Source organism: Dendronephthya gigantea, unplaced genomic scaffold (assembly GCF_004324835.1).
Source record: "Dendronephthya gigantea isolate DGI-Jeju-01 unplaced genomic scaffold, DenGig_1.0 000116F, whole genome shotgun sequence".
Taxonomy (NCBI): Eukaryota; Metazoa; Cnidaria; class Anthozoa; order Malacalcyonacea; family Nephtheidae; genus Dendronephthya; species Dendronephthya gigantea.
The window spans coordinates 381754-408744 of record NW_021163126.1 but is presented as its reverse complement, the minus strand read 5'-3'; the positions used below and the strand labels follow the sequence as shown (position 1 = coordinate 408744).

General features: G+C 36.1%; 2 protein-coding genes across 2 annotated transcripts; both read right to left on the bottom strand.

The window, feature by feature from the left end:
• Positions 1-851: 851 nt before the first annotated feature.
• Positions 852-1379, bottom strand: LOC114535334. Its single transcript, XM_028556696.1, has one exon. The coding sequence runs from the start codon at positions 1377-1379 to the stop codon at positions 852-854; it is 528 nt and encodes a 175-aa protein (XP_028412497.1).
• A 167-nt stretch (positions 1380-1546) lies between these two features.
• LOC114535333 lies at positions 1547-11869 on the bottom strand. The gene is made up of 6 exons (XM_028556695.1): positions 11403-11869; positions 10894-11098; positions 10821-10830; positions 10434-10609; positions 9169-10195; positions 1547-1726 (listed from the first exon to the last, which is right to left on the bottom strand). The coding sequence occupies exons 1-6, from the start codon at positions 11833-11835 to the stop codon at positions 1547-1549; spliced, it is 2031 nt and encodes a 676-aa protein (XP_028412496.1). The 5' UTR covers positions 11836-11869.
• Positions 11870-26991: the final 15122 nt, after the last annotated feature.

The following is a 26991-nucleotide window of genomic DNA, read 5'->3' as shown; positions in this document are numbered from 1 at the left end:
TCAGTCAATTCAAATGATTTAAGCCGTGTGAAGCAGACATGATTGGCAACATATACTAGACATCCGCCTCCGACTGTTCCTGAATCTCTATCCCTCCTGACTATCTTATAATTATCAATTTCAAGTTGATTATTCAATATTTTACAGTTTAGATGTGTCTCAGTAATCGCCAAAATATCAAAACGACATACGTACAACAGGAGCTTCACTTCCTCAATTTTATTTCGAAGACTGCGAATGTTGATGTGTGCAACTTTCATGTTATTCGATCCTGTGTCTATAGACTTCACAAAATCTTGTAAATAATTTGGAGCAATGTTCATGTCCCAGCCTGGATTACCTGGAGGCAATAGAGTTAGGATAGTAAATAACGCGACTCTTAGAAAACTTTGATGATCTAAATCTTGATGAACATATAATGTGCTTTGTTCCATTTGCACATGATATTAATCTGATAATACACGAGTTAAACTTTCCCAACAAGGGCCTAGCTATAAATATGCCATTCAGTGGAAAACCACCACTCACAAACACGAAGCTGATAGTAAAATTCACTTCAATAGCAGAATTCACATAAAGTATTTTCCAAACCGTTTTACTAAGGCCTCCAAGCTGTACGTTAGTATGATTAAGCTGGAAATCAGGTAAATAATTCGCTTGACTGGTTCCACTGTCGTAAGCGAGATGAAACATATTTTTCAATATCTCGCTTTGACTCGAAGAATCTGTAATGCCACAGTACCCTCCACTGAATTCTACACATTTCAACCCGCAAATATCTGTCAAGAAGATATAGTTGAAGAGAGAAAATAACCCCAAAATATGGAGCGAAATAGAACGTGCCGCTCTCATTACGCATTCAATGGTTGTTGACTGACAGTAACTGAAGGAAACCATTCTCTAATTTTTAAAACTACACAAGATGGACAAACTCGTCTGTTTCCTTTGGCTAGATAGCCATGGCGTGCTAATATAAATTGTCTGTAACAAGCTTTGCGAAATGCTCTCGTGCTGTTGTCTTCTCTATCATTACGGATGTCACTCCTATTTCGGATACAAAGCTCTAGCACATCTGGATCAAGGCATAATTTTGCAAAACGTGAAGTTAGGGTTATGCATTTCTTTTGTTTGCAGCATCTGTTTTCAATCTCCTGTGGCATTGGTCTACATTTAACACATGTGCACCAAGCTGGCACAGATTCTAGTGTGGGATGTGGGTCATCTGACTGAGAGTGGGAAGGGTTCTGACTTTGAGAAGGGTTTGTACCAGAGCTCAATGTGTCAACATTGGGTTCATAAAATGCACCTAACATTTCTGCATCTTGATCATCTTCATCAAGGTCATCTTCTATTATTAAAAGTGTGTCAATGTAGTCCATACTACCAATACCTCTCTGCATACTGCGAATAGCTAGCTTTCTCACCATATTCTTATCTAGTGTAGATATGAAGTTCTAAAATAAAATACAATAGAACATCACTAGTTTATTAGTTATCAATGACAATGCACAAAACTGTGCAATATCATATGTGCAATAGAAAATCATCAATTGTTCTTTTTATATGCACTTGAATAATATGTTAAGCTGGGATTACATACCTTTACATTTTTGTGTTCTTTTTCCCTTTGCATATCCTTTGATTCTGTAGTTCCGTGGGTGAGACGAAAACCTTGCCTTTGATTTCCTGTTTTGCCTTCTTTTCTTACAGGTTTGTCAGTTGTCCCCTGTACCAAAATCAGCAAATTATTTAGTATAAATCCACAATGACATTCTGCTGAACACGCTACATTTCTACCTTTGCATGGACAACCTCAGGTTCCATTTGGTTTCCTTTTGACGCTGCAAGAACTTTTGCAATCACAACGATTTTCCTATGTAAACCGATAGAACACTGTTTTGTTCAGTTCAGTTGAACTCGTTTTGTTTTTATGCAAAAAAGTTGTTAATTATGTATATTTTTATTACCTCAGAATTCATTATACAATCTTGTATGCAGCTTCAAAACAAATCAAACAATGGCAGATTATATTGTACGAACAATTTCCGACAGTCTCCGAACCCATTTTGTTATGCGCAGCAGGGATGCGCACAATGTGACACTGCTCCTTTTAAATACCATTTGGCACAGTTCACGAATGCTGGCACGAACAGTTGTGCTTTCGCACAAAATAATACTACAAAAAATGAGAAGAAAGCCTACTTGTTCACGACCATGGACATTACGATATATGTGGAACGTGTTATAGCAGAGAAAACTCGAAATCTGGAGGAAATTCAGGTGAAGCAACATGACCTAAAAAAGAAAGCAGTTAAACACAATTCAACAAGATATCACGAATTATACAAGGATTGTAGAAACCAAGTAAATCAGCTTATTAAAGACACTAAGACTAAATACTATAAGCAGAAATTAGCAAACAGCAAAAACAGTAAGGAAGGATGGAAAACAATTAATGAATTACGGAACAAAAGTTCAAAATCTACTACAATAAATGGATTAAAAACTGGTGAAGCCGAAATAATAGGAGACAAAAATATAACAGAGGAATTTAATACTTACTTTTCAACAATTAGCTCAAAATTAAGCGAGGACTTACCTGCAAGTGAAATTGACCCTCTCAGTTATATAACACCTACCTCAGAAGTTTTCAACTTAAATAACATCACTAATGCAGATCTAAGATATGAACTGGAGAAAGCTAAAGATGGGAAATCAGCAGGACTTGATAAAATTTCAAATAAACTTCTCAAAGCAGCAGGAGAAACCATTATTACTCCCTTGACTTATATTATTAATCTATCAATAAACACAGGAATTTTCCCAGATGGATTAAAATACACAACGGTTACCCCTATTTATAAATCAGGAGAAAAAACGGATTGTGGGAACTATAGGCCCATTTCAGTAACATCAGCGGTTGCAAAAATCTTCGAAAAATTAATTCACAGACAACTGAGCCAATTTCTAGAAGCTAACCAATTACTATCACCTAATCAATCAGGCTTTCGTACCCAGCACTCTACAGAGACTACACTTTTACATTCTATAAACGAATGTCTTGTAAACATGGACAAGGGCTTGATTAATGGTCTACTGTTTCTGGACCTTAAGAAAGCCTTTGACACGGTGGATCATAAAGTACTAATTTCTAAACTAGAACTTTACGGAAGAGGAGAAACATTATCATGGTTTATATCTGACTTAACAGAAAGAAAACAAGCTTGCAAAATTAACCACGAAATCTCAGACATGAAAAATATCACTTGTGGCGTCCCCCAAGGGTCGATTCTTGGACCTTTGCTTCTCCTGCTGTACATCAAGGACTTGCCAAATTGCTTAACCTCCACAAAACCATCCATGTTTGCGGACGATACTAACCTTTTCTGGTATGGTAAATCAGCAGTAGATATTGAGTACAAAATTAACACTGACTTAGATAACGTTCATAAATGGCTAGTTTCGAACAAATTAACCCTAAATATTAGTAAAACAGAATACATGATTACAGGATCCAGACAACGGTTAAACCAAATTCTATCAGACCCTGAAATTACTATTGCCGAACAAAAGGTTATAAGGGTTGATAATAAAAAATTCTTAGGCGTAATTGTTGACAAAAACCTTAAATGGCATGACCATATTGATGCGCAATGCAAAAAAATTTCTAAAAATATCGCTTTACTGAGAAGAGCAAAAAACTACATGACTGACAGCGCCCTTAAGATGATGTATAACTCCCTAGTTTTACCCCATTTTACTTATTGTTCGACAGTGTGGCACCACGGAAACACCACACATATTGACAAACTCCAAAAACTACAAAAAAGAGCCGCTAGGGTTATCACAAATTCAAATTTTGACATTAGAAGTGCAGAGATTTTTAAAACACTACGATGGGAACCAATCGGGCACATCCTAAAATGAGGCGACGAACAAATAACATTTAAGGCAATACGAGGAATAACACCAACATATTTAACTGAACTGTTTAGTACCTATCAAAATACTTGCTATACTCTGAGAAGCAAGGATCGGAAACTCACTTTACCAAAGCCAAACACTAACTTTCTTAAAAATAGATTCTCGTATTGCGGAGCAGTAGCTTGGAATAATCTTCCTCGTGAAATTCTTGACAATTATGAGTCTCTTTCATTGAATTCATTCAAACAATTAAGTCAAAGACACAAAATGAAAAACTCTGAACAACCGTGCAAAATTTATTTGTAGCAGAGACATATTGTAGCATTTTGGCTGTTGTCACTTTGTATATAATGCATGAATATATATATTAAGCTTAGGACTTGCATGATTTTGAAATATTTTTAGATTTTTATTGCATGTGTGTGGAGCACGGCCCTTTGAAAAACAGGTCACTGAAAGGCCACCGTGCATAAATGTTTAAATAATAATAATAATAATAATAATAATCTTGCAAGCAAAATACCGGCAGTTGATTCTCCAGAATCTTTTTTAAACGCCAGTTTCATATCAAACTTTTGCTGAACAAAAAGTTACTACGCGGGGTCATATTTCTCTAGATTTGCCGCTAAATATAGTTTTTTCCTTCTTGCCGTTTCTGCATGCCGGCTATTCATGAGTTGCCATTGGAATATTAAAATATAGGTTATGGGTCGTGTTTTGAATATATTTTTACGGCAATTGGAGTTAATTAAAGCTCGTCATTTTTTAGTTGTTTTGGATCAATTGCGCAATATTTTACTAATGTTTCCTATTATGCCTGCTGCGTAGACTCAGGGATTGGACGTGAGCACGAACTGCGCAGGTCTATGACTATAGTTTCCGCCAAATTTGAATAGAGCGCAAAATTTGCAACATTTTGGTAATAAATTGTTTAAAAAAATATCGAGTTTAGGCTCGTCAAAATGGCCTGGAAGTTCTGGGTGTATTTTGTCCTTATTCTCGCTGTCACTGTGCAGATAGCGGCGGCTATAAACAAAAACGGGGCAGAAATTTGGACGGACACATCGTCGCAGTTTGTGTATTGCATAAGCAAGTAAGTCAACACAACATTATTTATTCATATATTCCAATATTTTCCGTTACTCAGTTGATGGTATACAAAATATATGATCAGGCAGATCAGCTTTATAGTAGGTAATTTTTGTTATTTTAAATATTGCTTCATCGATTCGTTCGTATAGCTATTTGATTTACTCATTGTCAACTGAGCTGGAGCAACTAGATGGTCAAGATTATATCTCTTGGTTGACCATGGTTGTCACTGAAATCCTCATTAAATCAGGTATATATGGAATAGAACTCAACAACCGTATTATTCAAGTATTTAAAATTAAAATCAGTAAACTGAATTCTGCGATGAAAGAGCGAAAAAAGCAGGTAGCAGACAGTCTATTAAACTGCTGAATTTATGGAAGAATTCTTCATATAAAGTGAGTATTCATTTACAAAACTGATATTGGAGGGTTACAGAAAGAAAATGTAGAGCTACATGATGGAAAAAGGAAGCTAGAAAGTGCCTTGGAAGCTGAATGTGTAAAAAGAGCAAAAGTTGAAGAGGATTTAGAATTATTAAAGAAAACTGAGTCCAAAAACCGAATTGCATACACAGGCAAGTTTAAGCAACTTGTGAAGAAAATTGCAAAACTATCATCCAACAAAAAGACAAGGGGTCCTGGTAAAAAGAAAGAATTTAGCAACTACACAAAACAACACCAAAAAAGAGTGCAAAAGCAATTGAAAGAACAATGTGAAACAGGACTGTCATTTCTCGGGCTCTATGGATTTGTACCATCAAAGGTTGAATTGTATGTGATAATTCCTGGAGAAAAAGCTAAGGTCAAGATCAGTGGAGATGGAACTAAAGTTGGAAAAAGATTAAATAGTAAATATTACTTACACAATTATTAATGAACAGAATCGAGCCATGAGTGAGAAGGGTAATTACCTTTTGGCAATTATTAAGACAAAAGAAAGCTACAAAACATTGGCAGAGAGCTTAAGAGATATAATCCAGGAATGGAAAGCATAAATGTTGATGACACAACCTACCCACTGGAATATTTTCTTGGTGGTGACTGGAAATTCCTGGCATGTGTGTGCGGTATAGGTGGTGCAAATGCTGATTTTGCATGTATATGGTGCACATGCCCTAAGAATGAAAGGTACAACATGAAAAAATCTTGGTCAATTCTGGATCCAGATTTAGGAGCAAGGACAACCGAAAAAATTAAACAGTTTGCCAGAAGAAAAAAGTTTAATTGTAATCATGAACCTCTATTTCCATTCATTCCTATAAGCCATGTTATTATTGACATGCTTCACCTATACCTCAGAACAACTGACAATCTTATTGAACTACTTATTAGGGAACTGAAAACGTGTGATGCAATCCAAAAGAAAAAGCAATTTACAGACAATTTTGCAAGGGAAAAATATAAACACATGGCTGAGTATGAAAAATATCTTCAAAGCCTAGGGATTCCATTTCAGTTTTATGTAGGCAAAGAATCGAAACAGCTGGAATACAGGGATTTAACAGGGCCAGAAAAACAAAAACGTTTTAAGAATATCAAAATTGCATCTCTTTTACCAAATTGTCCACATTCTGAAGAAATACAACAAATTTGGAATGATTTTACTACTCTCACAGAGGATTTGAAACAGGATGTGGAAATTGATCAGGCAGTGGAATTCAATTCAAAAGTCAAAATGTGGATGAACAAATTTCTGAGCATTTATCAAACAAAAGATTTCACCCCATATATGCATGCCTTCATCCAACATGTTTCAGAATTCCTTTCGCTTTATGGAAACATTGAACAATTTACGCAACAAGGAATGGAGAAATACAATGATATTACCTCAAAAAACTTTTTTAGATCAACAAATCACCAAGGTATTTCAGCTATTAAGCAATTATTTTTTAAAAGAAAACGGGTACAGCATTTAGAGGCTGCTGGATGTGCTCGAGCAAAACGAGATTACACTTGTTCAAATTGTAACAATATTGGACATACAATTAAGACCTGTACGGCAAAATGTAATAGCTGTAATCATGGAACATGCTGCTCCCATTTAACAAAAATTGGTGCTAAATATAGAAAAAAATGCACAATTGTGGAATAATAAGCACTGTTAATAGTATATGGATTAATCTTAACAGTGGCATAGCTAGCAATAGCAATGTTCATGATGTGCTAATTTCAATAATGTGGTAAATTATTGACCTTAGCTAAAGAAGAATAAGTCTAAAACATCATGCTTTGTGCTGCCATGTTTATAGTTTCATGAATAAGAAAATAGTGATATTATATTATGTCAACTGTGAAGATAGCAGCACACTGCATGATGGTTGAAACTCATGCTTTAAGCTTTCAATAGAAATTTATTGTCTTGGTATGTCAATATAGAAAATTTCACATTACATGGCCAGTACTGTTGTAATGGCCAGCTATGCCACTTATACTTTTATTAAGCACTTTCCAATAGGTTCACTTGGTTGGAATGCGCACTCGGGCATCCAGCAAAAGCAGGCGCCTTCGGAAACTGCGTCCGAAGATAACTTCCGATTGCTGAAGTTACATCTTGCGTGTTGTTGCGTGAGTCTTGCGTGATCATCGAAGAAGCAGAAATAATAATTCACGGAACGAAATATTCAAAATATTTTGGTTTGTATTTTCTAAAGAATATAATATAAATTGCCAGTTTTTGTTATTCCTGCCGTCGTGTGGCCGTGATTTAGCAGAACTTTAAAGTAAGTATTAAATTTCAATATCAAAGTGACATAATGTGGCTAAATTGATCTATTGTACATGCATATATACTGTATTTACACCTTTAATATAATACAGAATAGACATAGTTATGTGATACACCACAGTTCATTTTCATGCAGAAATATTTTTGTATTTGTAAATTTAAACCAGTAATCCTAAAATTATTATTCAAGAATATAGATAAGTTCCAATATAACCAGGGAGCAGCATGGCAGCCCCTTCAAACAACTTAGCATCAAATGTGAAATGTGGTATAACAACTGCGTAAAATAGACAAAACACTTTTCGACGTTTCGACCTGAAGGCCTTCGTCAGGGAGTTTGTATCTTAGACTAACCACATTTGATGCTATATTATTTAAGGATGCCTATAGATATTTGAAATGCTACTGTATAATATTCATTTCATGGTAGCATGCATATTTTTCTCTGGCAGATAATTTTACTTTACAGTGTATGCATTAGTGAAGTACTGCCACTGATCTCATCTAGTGAATGTTTAAAATGTTTGAATGTTTTAATGCCTTTCAATTAATTTAACATACCAATGTCTACTTGCTTTCATGAAATTTACTCAATCCCCTCCCTACTGTGCAATTTTAAATCCAACAGAGTGATAGTTATTTATGGGGAAGGTGATGACGAATGAGAAAAGTAGTTGTTCCAAACTCAAGTTGGAGCCCTAGAAAGCATGCTGACCTTCTTATGATCCTATATGTTAGGACAATATACAAGGTGGGAATTTCCCTTCTTTTGAATCAGTGTTTTAAACAAGGCCTCAGTCAGAATTTATGACTGTAAGCAAAAGCCTCAGCTTGCCAGTGGAATAGGGGTTAGCCCTGGAATGATTTTTGGACCTTGGAATTCTGTAATTGCCAAAAATTGATGAGAAACTTTTGGCTGGGGGGAGTGTCAGTGGAACCTTCACTGTATGTCAAACTTGCTGGATCTTGGTTGAAGAGTAACAACACAAGAAATGCAATGGCAAACACCCCACAATCGACATAATTGGGTTGATACTGTACACGTGGTATGTTGATTGTTATTGACGGTGATGATTCAAAGAGTAGGCCAGCAATTTGCTTTTTCGTTGATGAGCTGATTTTCCCATTGTACAAACTGTTATAGAGGTTGATTGAAGCAGGTTTACAACCGGTATTTGATACCAAAACCCAGTGGTGAGTACCTGTGTGCAGAATTTGAAAGAAAGTTCCTTGATGTATGGAAAAATTGTTAACAGGGCCAAGTGTTGTGTTTTGTAAACCACAGGCATCAGGAAATTGCTTATGCAAAACATTGTGAGCAGCCCCAATAATGTGATCTGTGAGCTCTTTTCTTGTTATAATTGTATTTCTGTCAACATCACTCATTTTAAATTGTCCATGTTTTGCCGTCGGGCCGTAAACTACTTTTTTCAATTCTATGTCTGATTCTTCATCCACAGGTTCAGAATAGGTATGGATTATTTCTTTCTTCACATCAGTTTGAATCATATTTGAATCAGTTCGTCCAATCTTTGCTTTTTTCCCTTCAATTTCCATCAAACTTGAAACATAGCAACGTTTTAAGGTCGCTGCTTTTTCACCACTTCGACCTGACCAAGGATTTTTCTTTAATGGTTGTGGAATAGGTTTGAAAGGATTAGTTGAATGGCTTTTACCATTAGCTTTGGAGGTACATGCAGTGGTTTTCTTCTCTGGCGCTTCTAGCACTAGGCCGTTCTCTTTGGGACTAGCATCTGTCAATAGTTTATAGCATTCATCCAATTTGACTTTTACTTGATTCAAAACATTGGCATTTTCCCATCCTTCTGCAACGAACGTTAGATTTTTTATTTGACCTAACTTTTCCCGGCATCTTGCTGCTTCTGTTCTGTGCGAAGATGGCTTTCGTTTGAGCTCATCTACAAGAGTGGGTGTGACGTCCTTTTCATTTTTTGTTGCTTGGTTTTCATTCTCAAGGGCTTCGTTGGGTTGTAAAGGATCCTCTGGATTCAATTGGCTATTTTCTTCATTTCGCGATGATTCAATTATGGGTTTGAAACCTACTCGATCAACCGTCAGGAATTGGGATTCCGTATACGACTTTGGTAGTTTCTCGAATGACCACAAAGGATAGTTTCTGAATATCGCGAAGAAGTGTTTGCATGGCAGTCTGTGTCTTTCCCAGTCATAACAATCACAGCTCGGAGAATCATCAGAGTCGCTTCCGAATGACAATGTATAAAACTTGCTTGAGTCATCTTGACTGCGAACTTCAAATTTTCCGTGAACGTCGTCAACAACATTAATGTGGGCTGGCATGGTATCTTCTGAAGAAGCAAGCCTTTCCATGCAATGCTTAATCATAGGGTGTGGTCTTTCATGTAGATATGAGGGAACATCAGAAGTATATTGACGGTAGTTGCTTTGTAATTTGGTATTTAATTCAACGTATCTGTGTAAAAAGGAAGAAAATTTTAAAAATTCTTAATACATGCATCGTCAAAGGCAGCACAATTTTGGACCTTGTGCTATATTGAAAACTCTCCCACATTATGAGCGAAAGGGAAAATCTCTTTAACATACTTTTTACTACACTTTGTGCTAAAAGCAGTAGACGATCTTGGATACAGAACTACTCACGTGAATGGAAATACAAGATGACAAGATATGCAAGTTTTTCATTGACTCACTTCAAATATTGATCTGGCAGAAAGTCTTCAATTAGCACTGTAAGCATCACGCTTAATGTCGAATGCTTGTAGCCATCCAAATATTCGTACTTGAATGCTTTGTTCTGCCTTTCCACACCGTTGTTGGTGTTAATGATAGTCAGCAGTCGATCTTTTTGGTAGGCCCATACCCATTTCTATAAATTGCAGTAATGACGAAAATTCTAATAAGAGTATTTTACATTTTAGTGTAGCTTAAATCGACTTCGCTGCTATTGCAAGAAAGAGTGACAAGAATTTACGTTCGCTTCTACGAGTTTCTTTAAGGTGCGTTTATACAGTGAGAAAAAATGTTTGTCAATATTCAAAGAAATCCTAAAATCAGCCGTCAAACTGCCATTATCTTACCCCTATCATGCTGCATGCCGAATTAGGAGAATCATGAAATCCCTTACCTTGTGTTCAGGCAACCATGTATTACCAATCCAGTTGTGCAGCTTTCCATTCTTCAGATGTCTTCAGAATTGCAACTTTTTCATTATAATCCCTCTCCGTCCTCGCTCTGGCAATGGCCCGTAGTTTTGCGAGCATCACATTCTTTGATGAGACTAGCCCATTGCTAGTTTTAGCTAGCCATCGTTCCCACGCCTGCTCCCGATGGAAATCGCAGATGTATATCTGACTCTCTGTTTAACAAATATTGTAGTATTATCCCAAATGTCTACATTGTCTAGCAATAACTACTTTTTTGCTCAATTATTGTTTCTCGTGCACTGCCACATGCTAGTAGAACTACTGTAAAGTACATATAAAAGTTTTGTTGTCTATTATTGGTTGTACAATTTCGTGTGCTGCCAGTCCAGAAATACCACATACATTTTGTATTTTTCTATAGGATTTTAGTGGATGACTGCCAGCTCCCACAAAGAATTTTTCACCACAGAGAGAATGGATTCCAAATATTGGTTTTTTCATAGGTTTATAACTTACCTGGAAATATTCTCTTGATTGCAGACATTTTTTCTTCGGAGTAGTCTACCATGAAGTATGCTGGATTCCATCCTTTGTTCCCACCCTTGATAACCTCGAAAGCTTCTGTGATAGCGTACGATGTTTCACTTTGCAAGACAAAAGAACCCACAACTTGATAGTTTACATTGGTCTTTGCCACAAGGAAAAATAGAGCGAGACTGTATTTTGTCGTTTTGTATGTGGCATCCAGAAGAGTAAGTTCATTGGCATACCTCTGGAGAAGGCGCCTCTGATTCTCGGTTTGATGGACGAATAACAGTCCGTTTTTTGAATTTGGTAAGACTGCGTTGTCATCATCATCGTCATTTTCATCGTTGTCATTATCCTCGCTATTTTCTTCGACGGAAGATGACTCATCTGAATATTTGACAAGCGGACGGAAGAAAAACATCTCATCAGGGCATTTCAATTTCCAGCACTCGATCTTCTTTTGAAGATTTTCTTGATCGAATTTTGAAAATTTTTCCTTTGACGACTGCCTTGTAAATATGGCTGCGTATCGTCGTTTGCTCAATGCCTCCTCACTTCCTTAACCGAGCGAGCCACAGCAATGACCAATTCTTGGATCTTGGTGACAAGCGTCTTATCGATTCCTTGATGAAGACCACCAGCCTATTATAAAACAGTACGAAACACACTATAAGCTTGTATTGTACATAAATTTAAAGATTTTTAAATTAAGATTCAGAAAGACAAGGTTACTGGATATGGATCCAATGTTCTCCACTGCCACCTTCTTTCACATAATCTCTTAGTTTTTTTGACATCGTTTTTTGTCGCTTTATTGTTTTCTACGTGACCTAAAAGGCGTAAAAATTTTGATAAGCGGCTCTCTTAATATAGGTCCAGTGATTGAAGGATTACGACATGGAGGGTGGGGGTGGGTTGTATTACATTCCATATAATTGCTCCGAGAGGTTGAAGGCCGTCCAAGCCATGGAATGTGTTAAGAATAATCCCTTATCTTTGTATCTTGGATATCTGATATTTCATATATATGTACAGTATGTTTGATACTTACCTTAAAATCTGGAAATTTAAAGTATTCTCGCATGTGAACCTGCGCTGGACAATCCAGTTTCCTTGTTCCTTGAACCATATTTCGGTGTTTGGTAAACACGTGGTCGCTAGAATTTAACTGCAAGAAATATATTTACCCACAAGTTTCATTGAAAGGTGTCTTACACAGAAATGTTACCACGAAAAAACAAAATAAATGACTAGAAAAACTGGTTCACTATAGTTCGAGATAAAATAGACAAAGTGAATTTTATTTGCAGCGTGTAAGTGTATGTACATTGTGTAATATGTGTGTATAATAAATGTATGTATTTACCGTCTTGTTTTTTTTCTTTTGGCTCAAGTGTCTGTCCACTCCATGACGACAATCGTATACCCTATGATTCACTTGAACAAATGGTGTATGATCAAATGGAAGTTGACCATCTTCCCACCAGACCTTGTGACTGTCTCGTGTGAGGTCTATTTTATCAAAGTTAAAATATAAAATTTGGTATCATTACACTATTAAAAAACTATATAATTAATTTTCGGAATTTATATATTCATATGACTGTGTCCATTGTAGATAGGGGTCGTGGAGCCGCGAAGCATTAGAGGCAGATGCGGCTCACTTGTACAAGGGACAAGGGTGAAGTCACATAGGCAGCTCAATGGCGATTGTTTAATTTGAAGTAGAAATGTCCTAAAACATTGAATATTTGAGCAAAGCCATCCTTATTTTGATGAAATGGATATAAATATAATTTATTTATTTGCCATACATGCTTTAAAATCTTGTTGGTTAAAATCTTCAAATCTTGTTACAACGGGCGATGTGCGTCTCTGACAAAGGTTCATGTAATTATATTTTATTATATATAGTATAATATTATTAAACAGCTCGGGTTTTTTTCGGGAGAATTATTAAAATAATTATATTTTTCACTCAAACTTCCCGTCAGTTTCGTGCCAAATACGTCATGCATATCAGAAATAGGTAAATTTGTATTCCACGTACGTGGATAACACTATTGTAAATAATATACATTTGATAATATACATACCAGTGTTGCCGAATCCCTTCTTTGCCTTATTACAACAAAAATTTGTCGTGCTAGCTAACTCGTATTCCCGTAGGAGGTTTTCTGCTTCCTCAACAGTTTGCACTAGTCCAGAGCGCTCAGACAATTTTATTTTAAACAAGGAGGTTGCTGAAGAAATATCAATATTTTCCATGTTTAAAATATTTGCATTTTCGCGCACTAATTTGCCGCGAAAAATTCCTAATGTAATTCATTATGGTGCAAAATTGATCACGCGTGGCTTCGCGTTCCATGCGACAGATCGCGATTAAACTTCGGGCAGTCGGAAAATCATCGGATGCAGTTTCTGAAGGCACCTACTTTTGCTGGATGTCCAAGTGCGCATTCCCACTTGGTTGCACTTGTTACATCATCAAGAGTAAATTTATTTGCTATGTCTTTGATTGTACTGTTGCCGGTTCCCATCTCCTCGAACAAATGTAAAAATTGCTTGGTGGGTATCCTCAATCTCAGATTGAATGTATTTCCCATTTCCTAATATTTTGAATTCAACAACTGGAAATTTCTTGTTAAGCCAAAATGTTATAGTCTTTTCAATCACATAAGCAAAATCACCATTTGTATTGAATATTCTTTCATCCCATTTCTGCCCAATAACCGTTTCAAGTAGCCTGTTTGATTGTAAGTGGTATACAATCCTTCCCCTCTCTTTAACCCCTTGCATCAAATTGCCAAGCACGTGTATAAAAACATCACGATCCACATCAACTTCGATTTGAACATTTACGTATCTATGTCTACCGGAATAAAGCTTCCTTTTAACTTCTGTATACAGTTTATGTTTAAATAATTCCGCCCTTTGCTCGAGGGAGTCTGTGTCAGGTATTGGCATTCTCTCTTGTTGCACAAAAGGGAAATACGATTCATGCTCAACATCGAATAGCCTCCACTCCTCATACTTTTCACTGTAGCCTTTATAGTGAATTTGCACCAAATTCCCTGCCTTATCGACTTCGGTTACTTCTACCTCATACAAATTTTTATCCTTTTTAACCTTTTTTACTACTTCAGCACTCCAGGAAACGTCAGATTCATATATTAAACGCTTTGGCGGACGCGAATCGCGCCTTGGTCTGTCCGCCATGTTTGCTTTTCATACCTGATTATGCAACAATTACGCAATTTTTGCGTCGGCAGGGGCTTGGCACTACTTAGTAGCAAATGTTCAAAATCATGGCAAAAAGTTTGATATGCCTGATACAATTTTCTTGACACCAACAACTAAACAAGAAATTATAGATGTATCTAAAAGTTTTCAATCGCGTAAAGCCCCAGGTTATGATAAGATTTGTATGGGTTTGGTTAAACAATGTATAGGTTTTATATCTCGCCCATTAACATATAATGTTAATCTTTCTTTTTAATGTGGTATTGTACCAGATCAAGTGAAAATAGCTTGAGTTATACCTTTATATAAGGTATGGTTTATATCCCTTCATAAAGAAAGAAGCGCATTACATGCAATTATTTTCCGATTGTTGCATGCCACATTTAATTCGGATCCAAACTGAAATTACACCCTATTCAATTGTAATGGAACACAATCAATGAAAGTGCACAGGTTATTATATGATGCTGCATTTAATGAGGTTAAATTAATGTCTACCTGCTTGATACTTGCCTGATGAAAAACCTGCTTGTTACATAAATTCTATAAAGTTTTTCCTTAATCCTAACATCAATCCTATCCAAACATACTAATTATAATAGGTACAGATGTAAATGTTTGCCTGACCAAATACAAACAAACTTTAAATGCTTGCCAATACGGATTAGGAATATACTTTCTTAGCTATACCTCAGAAAGCTGCTGTTCAGGAAGCTGCTGTAACCTTAACCAAGCCCTTAGATAGATGTTTCAAGAGGTTGTTTGCACATTTCAAGAGGCTCTTTGTATATTTTAGGCAATTAAATTTTGTTTTTGCTGTAGTGCATATATATTATATATTATCATAACACATTAAAGTAGAAATAATTGTATAGAAATGTTATATAATTGTCACAGAATAGCTAGTGATTGATTGCCGAAAGATTGAAATCTTAATAATCAGCTGCCTGGAAGACCCATGGGTTCATATATGACTCTCATAAAAAAATACGATATAATAGGCTTGCTTTTAGACTTTAAGTGAAAAATGACACTGTAGGCCCATAGTCCCATATGTGACCTGAATATATTAGGATATTGGCGTTTATGAGGCGCCAAATGTGACAAAATATGTTATAGTAGTGTGTTATGTATTATTTGAAATATACAGGTTACTCCTTGGTATATATGTATTAAAGATGCGTGATATATGTTACAAATTAAAACCTGCAACATGTATCACTATCTGTCATATACATCGTAATTACTGATATATATCACACCGTGTAATATATGTTACGCCACTCGTGATATATATTAGGAATAAACTCGTGATATATCGTAGAAGTCGAAACATCGTGATATATATCACAAGAACATCGAAATACTTCATCTTATCCTGTGTATTAGGTGCCAGCCAGATAACATTGCTGGGTACGGGGGGGGGGAAGGCATTGAACATTGAACTAAATGATACAAGGCAACAACACTGACATGAAGTATCGCTAGTTTCCCAAAATGGCGGCAGCGCCAGAAGACAATATCGAGACATTTTTGAGAAATATTCCAAGTCAAATTGGTGAAGCTCGTCGTCAATTATTTTGTAATAATATTAATGTCATCGAATTCATTCAGCGACGCCTAGAGGACAGCCTATTTGTGGTAAATATACTTCAACAGCGTTCTTCAGAGCGTCAAGGCGGTGCAGCCGACCAACAGCTTCAAGATGACCTATGCTTTTTGGTGGGTGAATTACAAACAATGTGCAACAGTTACGATGAACTTTTGTTAAGAAATGACACTTCCCACCAACTAAATTTCACTTGCCAATTAGAAGAGTCTCTTAGAGGAAGAAAACGATACAATCTTCCACTTACATAGAATACACGAAAGTTGGGTCCAAGTTGCAGCCGAAGTTGGAGTAAGCTACCAAACTCTCTTGCGACGTCGTCACGAGTACAGCTTACCTGTTAGCAATACAAGTGGGCCACGTAACATATACACTGAAATTTCGCAAACTGATTTGTGTAATATAGTTAGAGAAGTTTTGGAAATTTTACCTAACGCTGGTGAAACGTTTGTGTTGGGTGCCTTAAGACAACGGAATATTCTGATTCAGCGATGGAGAGTGCGAAATGCAATAAGCATTGTGGATCCATTAAGTCGTGCCATGAGGCGAAGTGTAGCTATTCTACGTCGAGTTTACAGTGTCCCATGTCCCAATGCATTGTGGTGAGTTTATTTTAACAACTTTGTAAACGTGAGATACATTTAACATTGTAACCCCACAGCAAACCATATTCTGGCTTAAGAAATTGGCCTAACAATTTTTCCAAAGGGTGTATGGTGTGATAACTTTACAAAGATGCTCTGTATTTAATGAAGTATCTAGATTGTATTTTAGTACTCATAGAAAATGAGGTTTAACAATTATGCAGCTACTGTCCTTGAATTATTTCAAGACGCAGTTCAGAGATTTGGCCTTCCATCACGGGTTCGTTCCGATTTTGGTATGGAAAATTTTGATGTTGGCAGGTTCATGTTACATCATCCTCAGCGAGGACCAAACAGGGGCAACATGATAACCGGGAGAAGTGTTCACAACCAACGAATTGAACGACTCTGGGCTGACCTTAGAAGAGTAGTTGTTGCCTACTATATGAGATTGTTTTCCCATTTGGAAAATGTGGGTGCTTTAGATGCCCTCAATGAATGCAATTTGCTTGCACTACACTATATATATATACCAAGAATTAACAGGGCACTCAATGAATTTGTAGAGGACTGGAACAATCACCCACTAAGTACAGAAGGAAACCGCACTCCTCTCTCAATATGGCATTCAGGTGTAACCTCTCTTCTCAACTCACAATATAGTGCAATTGAAAATATTACTCAGGGTAATATAAACTGGCACAACTTTGGGATTGATGAGGATGGATCTGTTCCAGACACCAGCACCGACAATGATATACAAATTCCAGAATTTCAGACAAACCTTACACATGAACAGTGGCAACAAACATATATATATATAAATCCTCTAGCTAATGATGGAAACCATGGCTGTAACCTATATTTAGAAACTTTGAATTTTATAAGTGAGTTTGTAAATAATTAATAGTTCAATTTTAAGAAACTACAATTCTTAACATTCCATTTTATTCAAGATATCCTAAAATTTTGTATCTAACACAGGAATAATGGTATATATACAATAACACAAAATATGAAATCAATGACAAAATGAACTATAGTGTAAGACATGCAAATAAACTATGATTGTAAAGAAAGTATTGCCTCTTAGTTGTCATTGCATAAAAGAATTTTAACTAAATAACAAACAAACAGTTAACCAAGTAACAATTTCTTAACTTTAAATGTGAGTATGAATTTGCTTATTAAAATTTGCCAAATGCAACTTTTCTATTAGCAATGGAAATATCCATTTTCTTCACAAACTCCTTGTACTCTTTGTGCACAGTGGGAATGGAGAGTTTATTAAAGCATGTGTCTGCCATTGCTAAATCATTGTGCGAGTCATTTGGTAAAAATCCAACTTTCATCTCATCTTTCAACATTGGTAGCAAAGGCCAGCCGGTCCAAAACTGCACAAGATCCTTTAGTGTTTCCTCCTCTAATGAAATTTAATTGCATGTAAATAGATGCCTGCTATAGACACAATCACAATTTCACATAATTATTGACAATAAGACTTCCATTGCATCTTATACTGTACATATAAGTTTTCAAGTTATATGTAAACAACGAGTTTGAGTGTTTTATCAGGGGATCTAAACACACTTTAAATATCTTTTCATGAGCATTTTGGAATGCACTTTATCATCATCGTCAGCTACATCATATTTGAGGAGGTGCTGCATATCCTCCAAATCAATGGAACCATCTGCTTCTGGGAAGATTAACTTTTGCACTTCTTGGTGTAAAATGGCGACATTGAGTATAGTTGACACAATATCGTTTTCTGACTTCAAGCCACAACGAAGGTCATCAAGAACTGGAATACGTTTGGTGATAACTTCAGATATCAAGACACATTCTAGCAACCTTGAATCAGGACGAACTTCAAGATGTGGAAAACCACCTGCTAATAATGCCTCAGATATATTGCTGTATTCATCAGAATTCATGAATTTTTGGAGTTCGCTATCTGGACAGTACAACATGAATAAGACAAGGTATTATAAAATGACTGTTAAGTAATTGTTAAAATTACCCTGAACACCTGTATATAAATTAGTGTTTATCACCTGACACTCATATGTTGCCAATCATTAGAGAAAAAATTCATGCATCCACAGTTGTGAGCAATCATTGTCGCCAATAATTGAGGTGTATGAGAAACAGGAAGGGTTAAATGCCTTTTATTGAACCACCTACCTCGTCTAGATTTTGGCGCAAGCAAGGATCTGGAATGTCCTGAAGTGTGAAGTGTTCTAGCACACTATCCCGGTTACCACTGACAATGTAGTTTGAAACTGCCGGTAAAACTCCCTCCAAACCTCTGCATTTATTAAGGAGGGAATGGAGGACCATCTTGCCAACCATTTCAAAGAAATGAGTTGACACCAATTCGTAGTTATTAACTGGAAGCAAATGACCAGGTTCATCTTCAAAAATTCTAATACCGTTGAAATCCCCTCGAACCAGTTCATCCATTAATATGCAAAAGAACTCTCTCCTCGGTCCACCAGCATCAACTCCAGGTTCAAACATGCCTGAGCTTACAAACTGCACATTCAGGGGATTTTGAATTTTGAAAGATGGATTCTTGTACTTCTTCATGATCTGCTCAATCATGCTGCGTTCTCTTGCTATGACAAGGTCCATCTCAGGTGCATGGCTCACATTTACACTATGGATGAATGTATGTAAAGCATCCAGGGGGTTCAGCTTCCTTATTTTTGTGTGGGAGATGGCATTGTCCATTCATCACTTTCAACACTGTCTATAATGTAAAAATACAGAACTGAAATTTAAAAATCACATTGAAGAAACCTATTAACTGGAAGTACTCCTACAATTCTATGTTAAGTAGTTAAACATTTTACTGTACTCTTCCATGAGTGAAATCCACAAGCATTACACTCATCAGTAGAAGCAGGTTGCCTGTTAATGCAGTGCTGAAATACACTGTTCACAACCATTGTGGTAACGTCAGTTTACATGATCCAATTCACTTCATGATGGAATGTAGTCTGTCATTGATAAAGCATTACTGCATTGCCTTTAGGTGATTTACAGCTCTTATATAAACATGCATCAGAAGTGAATTGGATCTGACTAAATTGTGCACAGACCTTGACAGTATTTGTTTTTCTTTGTGCACAATCTGTAATTATTTGTATTTTACCTTGTATTTTACCTTATTTTAATGTGTGAGTAGAAATGCTTTTCTACACAATTTTATGATCACTGTCAGCCATTATTTCCCTATGTAATTACCTATGTCATCATTATCTTGGTTATCCAAAAGATAATTGATAGCACTTGTCAAATTTTCCTCTAGGAGGGCATGTTCAATCCGTTTGCTACTTTCATCAAGAAATATATTTTTCAGCTCTTGCTTTTTCCAGTCAGAGGTTTCATTCAAAGCTATCTGATTGATTCCAGGGCTATCTGGTGTATGTGAAAAAATACTCTGGAATCTAGGCTTTTCACTCTCTGCTGACTGTCCTTCCTCATCATTTGCATGCAACCTTAAAGCCTAGGACAAATTAAAAAAAAAAAAAACAGTAAATATTAGTCTGTCACATTGCCACAAGCGCAAATCTACAGGTAGCATGTTTTAAAAGATCTTACATCCTTGCTCATTAAAGCATATCAAAACAAATCAATTCCTTAAGTGCTGTAACCTGCCAATACTGTATATTTATCTGCAAGTGCTAAATGCTATACTTTGATAGTATATCTCCAAATGTTCTCTGTTATAATATCACCATTTGCCATTAACATAGTATTCAATAATTTGAAATTCATTTGAAAAGTTTCTAGTAATGCATAATTGCACAACCTCATAGTCAGGATGATGCTCCTAGTCTTTTACTGTGGTTATTAGAAGACACAGGTTTGCTCTCTTTTGTATTTTTAAAAGAAAAAAGCAATAACAGTGCCAATGACAGTGCCTTTCACAATCCACAACCTGTATTGACTCCAATTTTTCAATAATCCATACACAAGTTCATGTACTTACATTGTTCACATGACGTTGGGTGTTGATCATAATTGCACTTGTTCCTGCTTCATCTAAACAATAAACAAAATCATTCTTTTGATAGGCAACCTTAAAATACATGTATACACATTGCCAGCACCATAAACCTCTTGGTTATTAAATTATAAGTGAAGCTATTGGTTAATAAAGTAATTTATATCAAATCTTCAGTCCAAATGTGCTATCAGTTTTTCAGACCATATTAAAATAAATGGCCAATAACAATTCTAAAAAAAATTATTAATGTGTAAAAGTTATTTTTACCTTCATCTGATGATTGACCTGCTTCTTCAGACTCCAAGTGACGCTGCAATAATTAGAAATAGTTTGGTATTGAATAGTGTTTTAAATAACAAGACAGATACTACCTCACAGATGATGGTACATGACAAATTTAGATCTATTTCAATATATTATTTTAATACCTCGGGTATAAGCCAGACAGTCCTTTGCGTAAACAGCTTTCCCACTCTCTCACCATCTAGACTCTGACCTGGCATCAGGTTAGGAGCGACAAGTTCATTACCAACACCAATTACAATCTTAAAACTTTGATAAACTAATTTTAATATAAAATTTATACTTATGTATATTTAAATAATCATATTCAATTTTCTAGTTCTTCAGTATATGTAAATGCGAAGTTATATATTAAAGTGAAAAACAAAAACAAGATGAAATTGAGGGTTTTATTCACAATATTCATCACCAAGCCTTAGGTCAATAATTGTTTTACTGTAGTATAATTTTATAGGTGATTATTGGAGAAAAATTCATGGAAGAACAATTCATGTTATTATACCTTATAGCTTGAAGTTTGTCTTGGAATGCTGCACGAAGATGCCGATACACATCATCCTCTGTCCAATTTCGGCAAAAATCAAACGAGTTTATGACTTGTCCTTTCCTCATGAGGTCAGCTTTTTTTTTTCCCCTTTACAACTGACGAGGCAGTGGGGCTGCTCAACAAAACTACCTCCCTTGTAAATGTCACATTCGCAGCTGGTTTCGACAGTGAACTGGAACTTCTGCGACCTCGGGAGTTATTATTGTTACGAGATCTTGATCACGATCGTGCGGTGTAGCTCCCTAAACCAGGCAGAAAACTTGCAACTGTTCCACCACCTTGCTGTTGTTGGCCGGTTGACGCCCCACGTCTAAAAATTGCATTGAACTCCGCGACAGGACTAGCTGTTGTTAGCCGGTTGACGCCCCACGTCTAAAAATTTCATTGAACTCCGCGACAGGACTAGCGTAGGATGTTTGGCTACGACTGCTTAGACTTGTACTTCGATTCTGATGAGATTGAGTATTACTTGTAGGGGAAATTGATACCGAGCTTGACAAGGTGCTTGGTGCTATCAGTCCTCCATTTGTTGTTGTTTGTTCTTGTGTAGTTGACGGCTGCTGGTTCGAGCTTTCAATCACATCGGTTATTAGCGAACGAAACTGTGGATTGTTAACCACATTCTGGACAATCGAATCTACATCTCTACATTCATCTTTATGCAAATCAGCCATTGTATAGGTAATACGCTGATACTATAAAAGCTACGAAAGCATGCAAGAAAACGGCAAGTCGGCAACACGAGGCAACCCAACACAAGAAAACCACAAAGGCGGGAGACGAGGTTGCATCACAAGTGGGAAAACGGCGCGAATTTGCTCTTACAGGCCAATACTTCATATTGTAGCCTTGTATCTACCATTGAAAATAAATTATGTCCCCCCCGGTACCCAGCAATGTTATTTGGCTGGCACGTAATACACAGGATAAGATGAAGTATTTCGATGTTCTTGTGATATATATCACGATATCAGTAATTACGATGTATATGACAGATAGTGATACATGTTGCAGGTTTTAATTTGTAACATATATCACGCATCTTTAATACATATATACCAAGGAGTAACCTGTATATTTCAAATAATACATAACACACTACTATAACATATTTTGTCACATTTGGCGCCTCATAGGCGTTTATGCTTTGTATTAGGCAAATATTGTGAATTGATAAACATGGCGGTTTTTTGATTTCATGTGTGTTTGTAAATTGCTAGTTTGAAAATGTGAATCGTCACCTAGAAAAGCTTCATGTCACCTGTTTGAGCGTCAGAAGTAAATATTTAAACCTTCGTTAATAGCTTTGGGCAAAATTTGTGGATTTGTTATCAAAATGTCTTGAAATAATATTGTCAAAAATATCAGGGGTCACTTGTGACCCTTTGGGCTTTTGCGGTTCAAATTATCCAAATGTTGCAAAATGTCACAAGTTGTGAATGTAAGTGTATTTTTAAAACATTGCTTATTGAAATTTGAATTTTTTTTATCGTAACAGCATACAAAATTACTCAATGTTTCATTTTCGTCATTTAAACTAATTCAAATAATCAGACTAAACAAATTTTCGATGTTTGCACAAACCACAGTGACATAATTATTCAGGTTTAAAATTTTGGTAAAATGATTTACTGCTTTTTTCACATGATTTTTTTTTTACAGTTGTCTTGTCGTCAACAGGATAAATTGTTATCTGTTGTGGATTTATTCGATGAAATAAATAGTGATTTGCCTGATGTTGCTAATAAATTTGAAGATGATGATGACTCGCATAGCCCTGATGGTGATGGCAATTTGAATCAACAGCATTATTTCCAAGACATAGAAAATACATCAAGTGAACCAAGTTCAAACGAGTCAGGTGATGATGATGACATAGATAATATTCCAATTGCATCTTGTATAGTTAGGGAAAAGCCATGTGAAAACAAACAAACAATTTACTGGCAAACCTGCGGAACCTACTGATTCAACTGAAATTATTGATACATCACTTCATTATTTCAAGTGCTTCATCACAAATGAAATGCTTGAGCAGATAGTTGATCAAACAAATCTTTACAACATGCAAAAGAGAGGGAAGTCTGTTGCAACCTCATTCAAAGAAATAGGGCAAATCATTGGCATATTTTTCAGAATGGGTCTGGTTGAAACGCCTTCTATGAGAATGTATTGGGAGAAAAATACCAGCTATCCAGCTGTCGCTGATGTTACTTCTAGGAATAGATTTCTTATGCTTCTTGCAACAATACATTTTGTTGACAATGATTCAGTTTCTGAAGAAGAAAAAAAGATCGCCTCTAGAAAATCTTCCTATTTCTTCAATTGTTCCATAAGCAATGCCTTCAAGTGACTCCCCTGACAATCTATTGATGAGTTGATGATCCCATATAAAGGGAAGTTCAGCCAAATTCGTCAGTATGTCAGAGGAAAACCTCACCCGTGGGGATTCAAGGTATGGTGCAGGTGTGCTGTCACTGCTGTGGATGGAATGCTCCATGATTTTGATGTATACCAAGGAAAAAGTGACACCAGTGAAAAAAAGAAATTAGGTTTAGGTGCAAGTACAGTCTTAAAACTGTGTGAGAAGCTTCCAAAACATGCTAATTATAATATCTTTGCTGATAATTTTTTTACTTCTTTGGACCTTATTGAAAAACTCTCAGAAAATGGATTCCTTCATGTTGGAACTGTTAGAGGAAATCATTTAGGGGTTGTTGCTAAAGGGGATGGACGAGAGGTAGGTGACAGTGAGAGGTCTGAGTCTAGTTGCGTGTTTATTGCGTGTTCGTGGTAGGCGCAAGAACATCTTTATGAATGGAAATTTTGTAATTTTCGGATATATTTTCAAAGTAAAACTTCACAATTAACAAAGTCAAAGATTCATTAGGTTCAACTGCAAAAATGAAACCAAACGATATTGAAATATTAGAAAGATCTATATGCTATATAATCGAACATTTACGCAAGTATTTATAGGGTAAAATGTGGGATTAATATTTTAACACGCAATTAGAGGTGTGTAACGTGCGATATGGGGTTTCAAATGCTTTTATTTTCTGCTTGCAGTTAGAAGTAAAACTTTTTTCAACTGTACCCACCTTTATAATGGCAAAACGATTTGCATCATAGTACAAAGTGGCACAGTGCTGAAACTAATTGTTTATTATATGTAAAGATTTACCATAACACAAGTCTTGTCTCCTAAATATATGGCTCCCACCCCCATCAGAATATTATTTAAGTTATTAAGGCCCTGTCTACACTAGTGCGTTTTCGTTTGAAAGTCCATACATTTCGATGCGTTTAGGCCTTCCGTTCACACTAATACGCTCGAATACGCTCAGCGTATTCACCGAAAAGTCAGTTTAAGTCAGTTATCCGCAGCATAATTCCAACCAAACATGGCGGACGAGCACGATATGGAGTTTCTCATGCTTCTAGCAAACATAATTGTTTGTTTGCAGTTAAATGTTGCGTTGTATGATGGCACCAAAGACAAATAGCTGTCTTACAAACATACATTTTATCTGGGCCTTCTACCATATGAAAGCCTCCTGCTTGTTGTTATTAGCATTCTTTTTAAGTTTATTTTGCTGCGAAGAACTAGCCATAATCGACAATTTCTTAAAACACATGTGTCTAGGTTTCCTTTTGAAAATAGCTCAAAAATTTATAACATTACACTCGCAAAGAGCATCGGGAAAATCAGGCCTGGTTGCTAAACAAATGCCGAGCATGCGCAAATTACCGTTTTACGTAAGACTACGATCCGATCATCATATTCAAACGTTTTAGTGTGAACAGTCGAATACGCTATGAAAACGGTAGTGTGAACATGAATCGATCGATGCGTTTTCGGTCTAGGAAAACGAAAACGTACTAGTGTAGACAAGCCCTAAGTTCTTCCTTGACATAAAAGACAAGTACTTTTGTAACATGTAATGGTTTTCTTTACAATAACACATTCTGTGTATGTATGGCAGTGTGCCAAATCATTTCATAGTTAAATAAATCCACACAAAATAAATAAGCCCCCAGCCTCTCAACTCCATGAAATGCATCCTGGGGACATTAAAGATTGAGGCATTAGAGTTATTAGTTACTATTTTTAGCCATTATTTCAGGCAGAAGGCTGCTATTCCTATCTTTCCCCAGTAAGCGTTTTTTACTTTTCACTCAAAAATTGCTAATATGACTATGCTAATATGAACCTATGGACTATGATTATCATATATCTGTTGACTAATGTCACAAAAAATAGCATAACAATTGTTACTTTAGTTCCATGTTGACAACCTTGCCCCAAACTTTGGTAACAAATTACATGATTTGTTACATTTTTGTGCTTCTTCACAATTTCTTGTAACAATACAACTTAAAGTTGCTACTGTAGAGCAATCAAAGGCAGTACACCTGATGTATATTTTTGTTTAACAAATAAAGTTAAACTTGCTCAAATTTGTTTGCATGCTGATCACTATTGTTACCAACAAAAATCTTCTAAATATTTCATACTGATGCTTCCACTTTTGGATATCCTTTTTCAATATAATTGATTCAGCAAAAGTTCTCAAAGATTAATTAAATTCTCAAGGGTCATGCAACAAAAGGTTAAGGGCAGCTTTGGTCTTGCACTCAGGAATCATTTCATGGATCTATAAATAGAAAAATTACGATTACGAAGGCACACGAAAGTACGATTTTGAAAGAAAAAAACTTAAAACAAAAGCAAACATTTTCACTTACTGATTAAGATATATTTGAAATATTCTCAAATCTCTTCAGAGAAATCGCACAATTATTGCAATATTAATTTGCCAACAGGATGCTATGGAGTTATTTGTACTAAAGACAGCTAATGAATGAAGAGAACACCACGCTGAAGTTCTCATACAATGTGTTGTTTCACGAGAACTTTGCCGTTAAATCTTGCTGCTAGAACATGCCTGCCGAATTGTTCATGTGTACGGCCTACAGTGTTACGCACTATGGTGCTGGTTAATGATTGTGTTAGAGCTGAACTCCCGGGACGTTCACAAGAGAAATTAGTAAATAGTAGCCTGTCTCAGAGTGGGGTTGGAGATTGTGTTTGTTCGAGCTTTTGTGAACAGGATTTGGCCGGCCTGCAAGATGTTAAATTGAGTTTGGAAATTTTGCAATCACAGGTCGATGCTTTGCAGTCTTTGGCTAATATGCAAAACATTTCCAATTCTGAAGATGTTTTGTTATCCGAAATTACACGCCTTAAATGAGGAGCTTTCTCAAGAAAG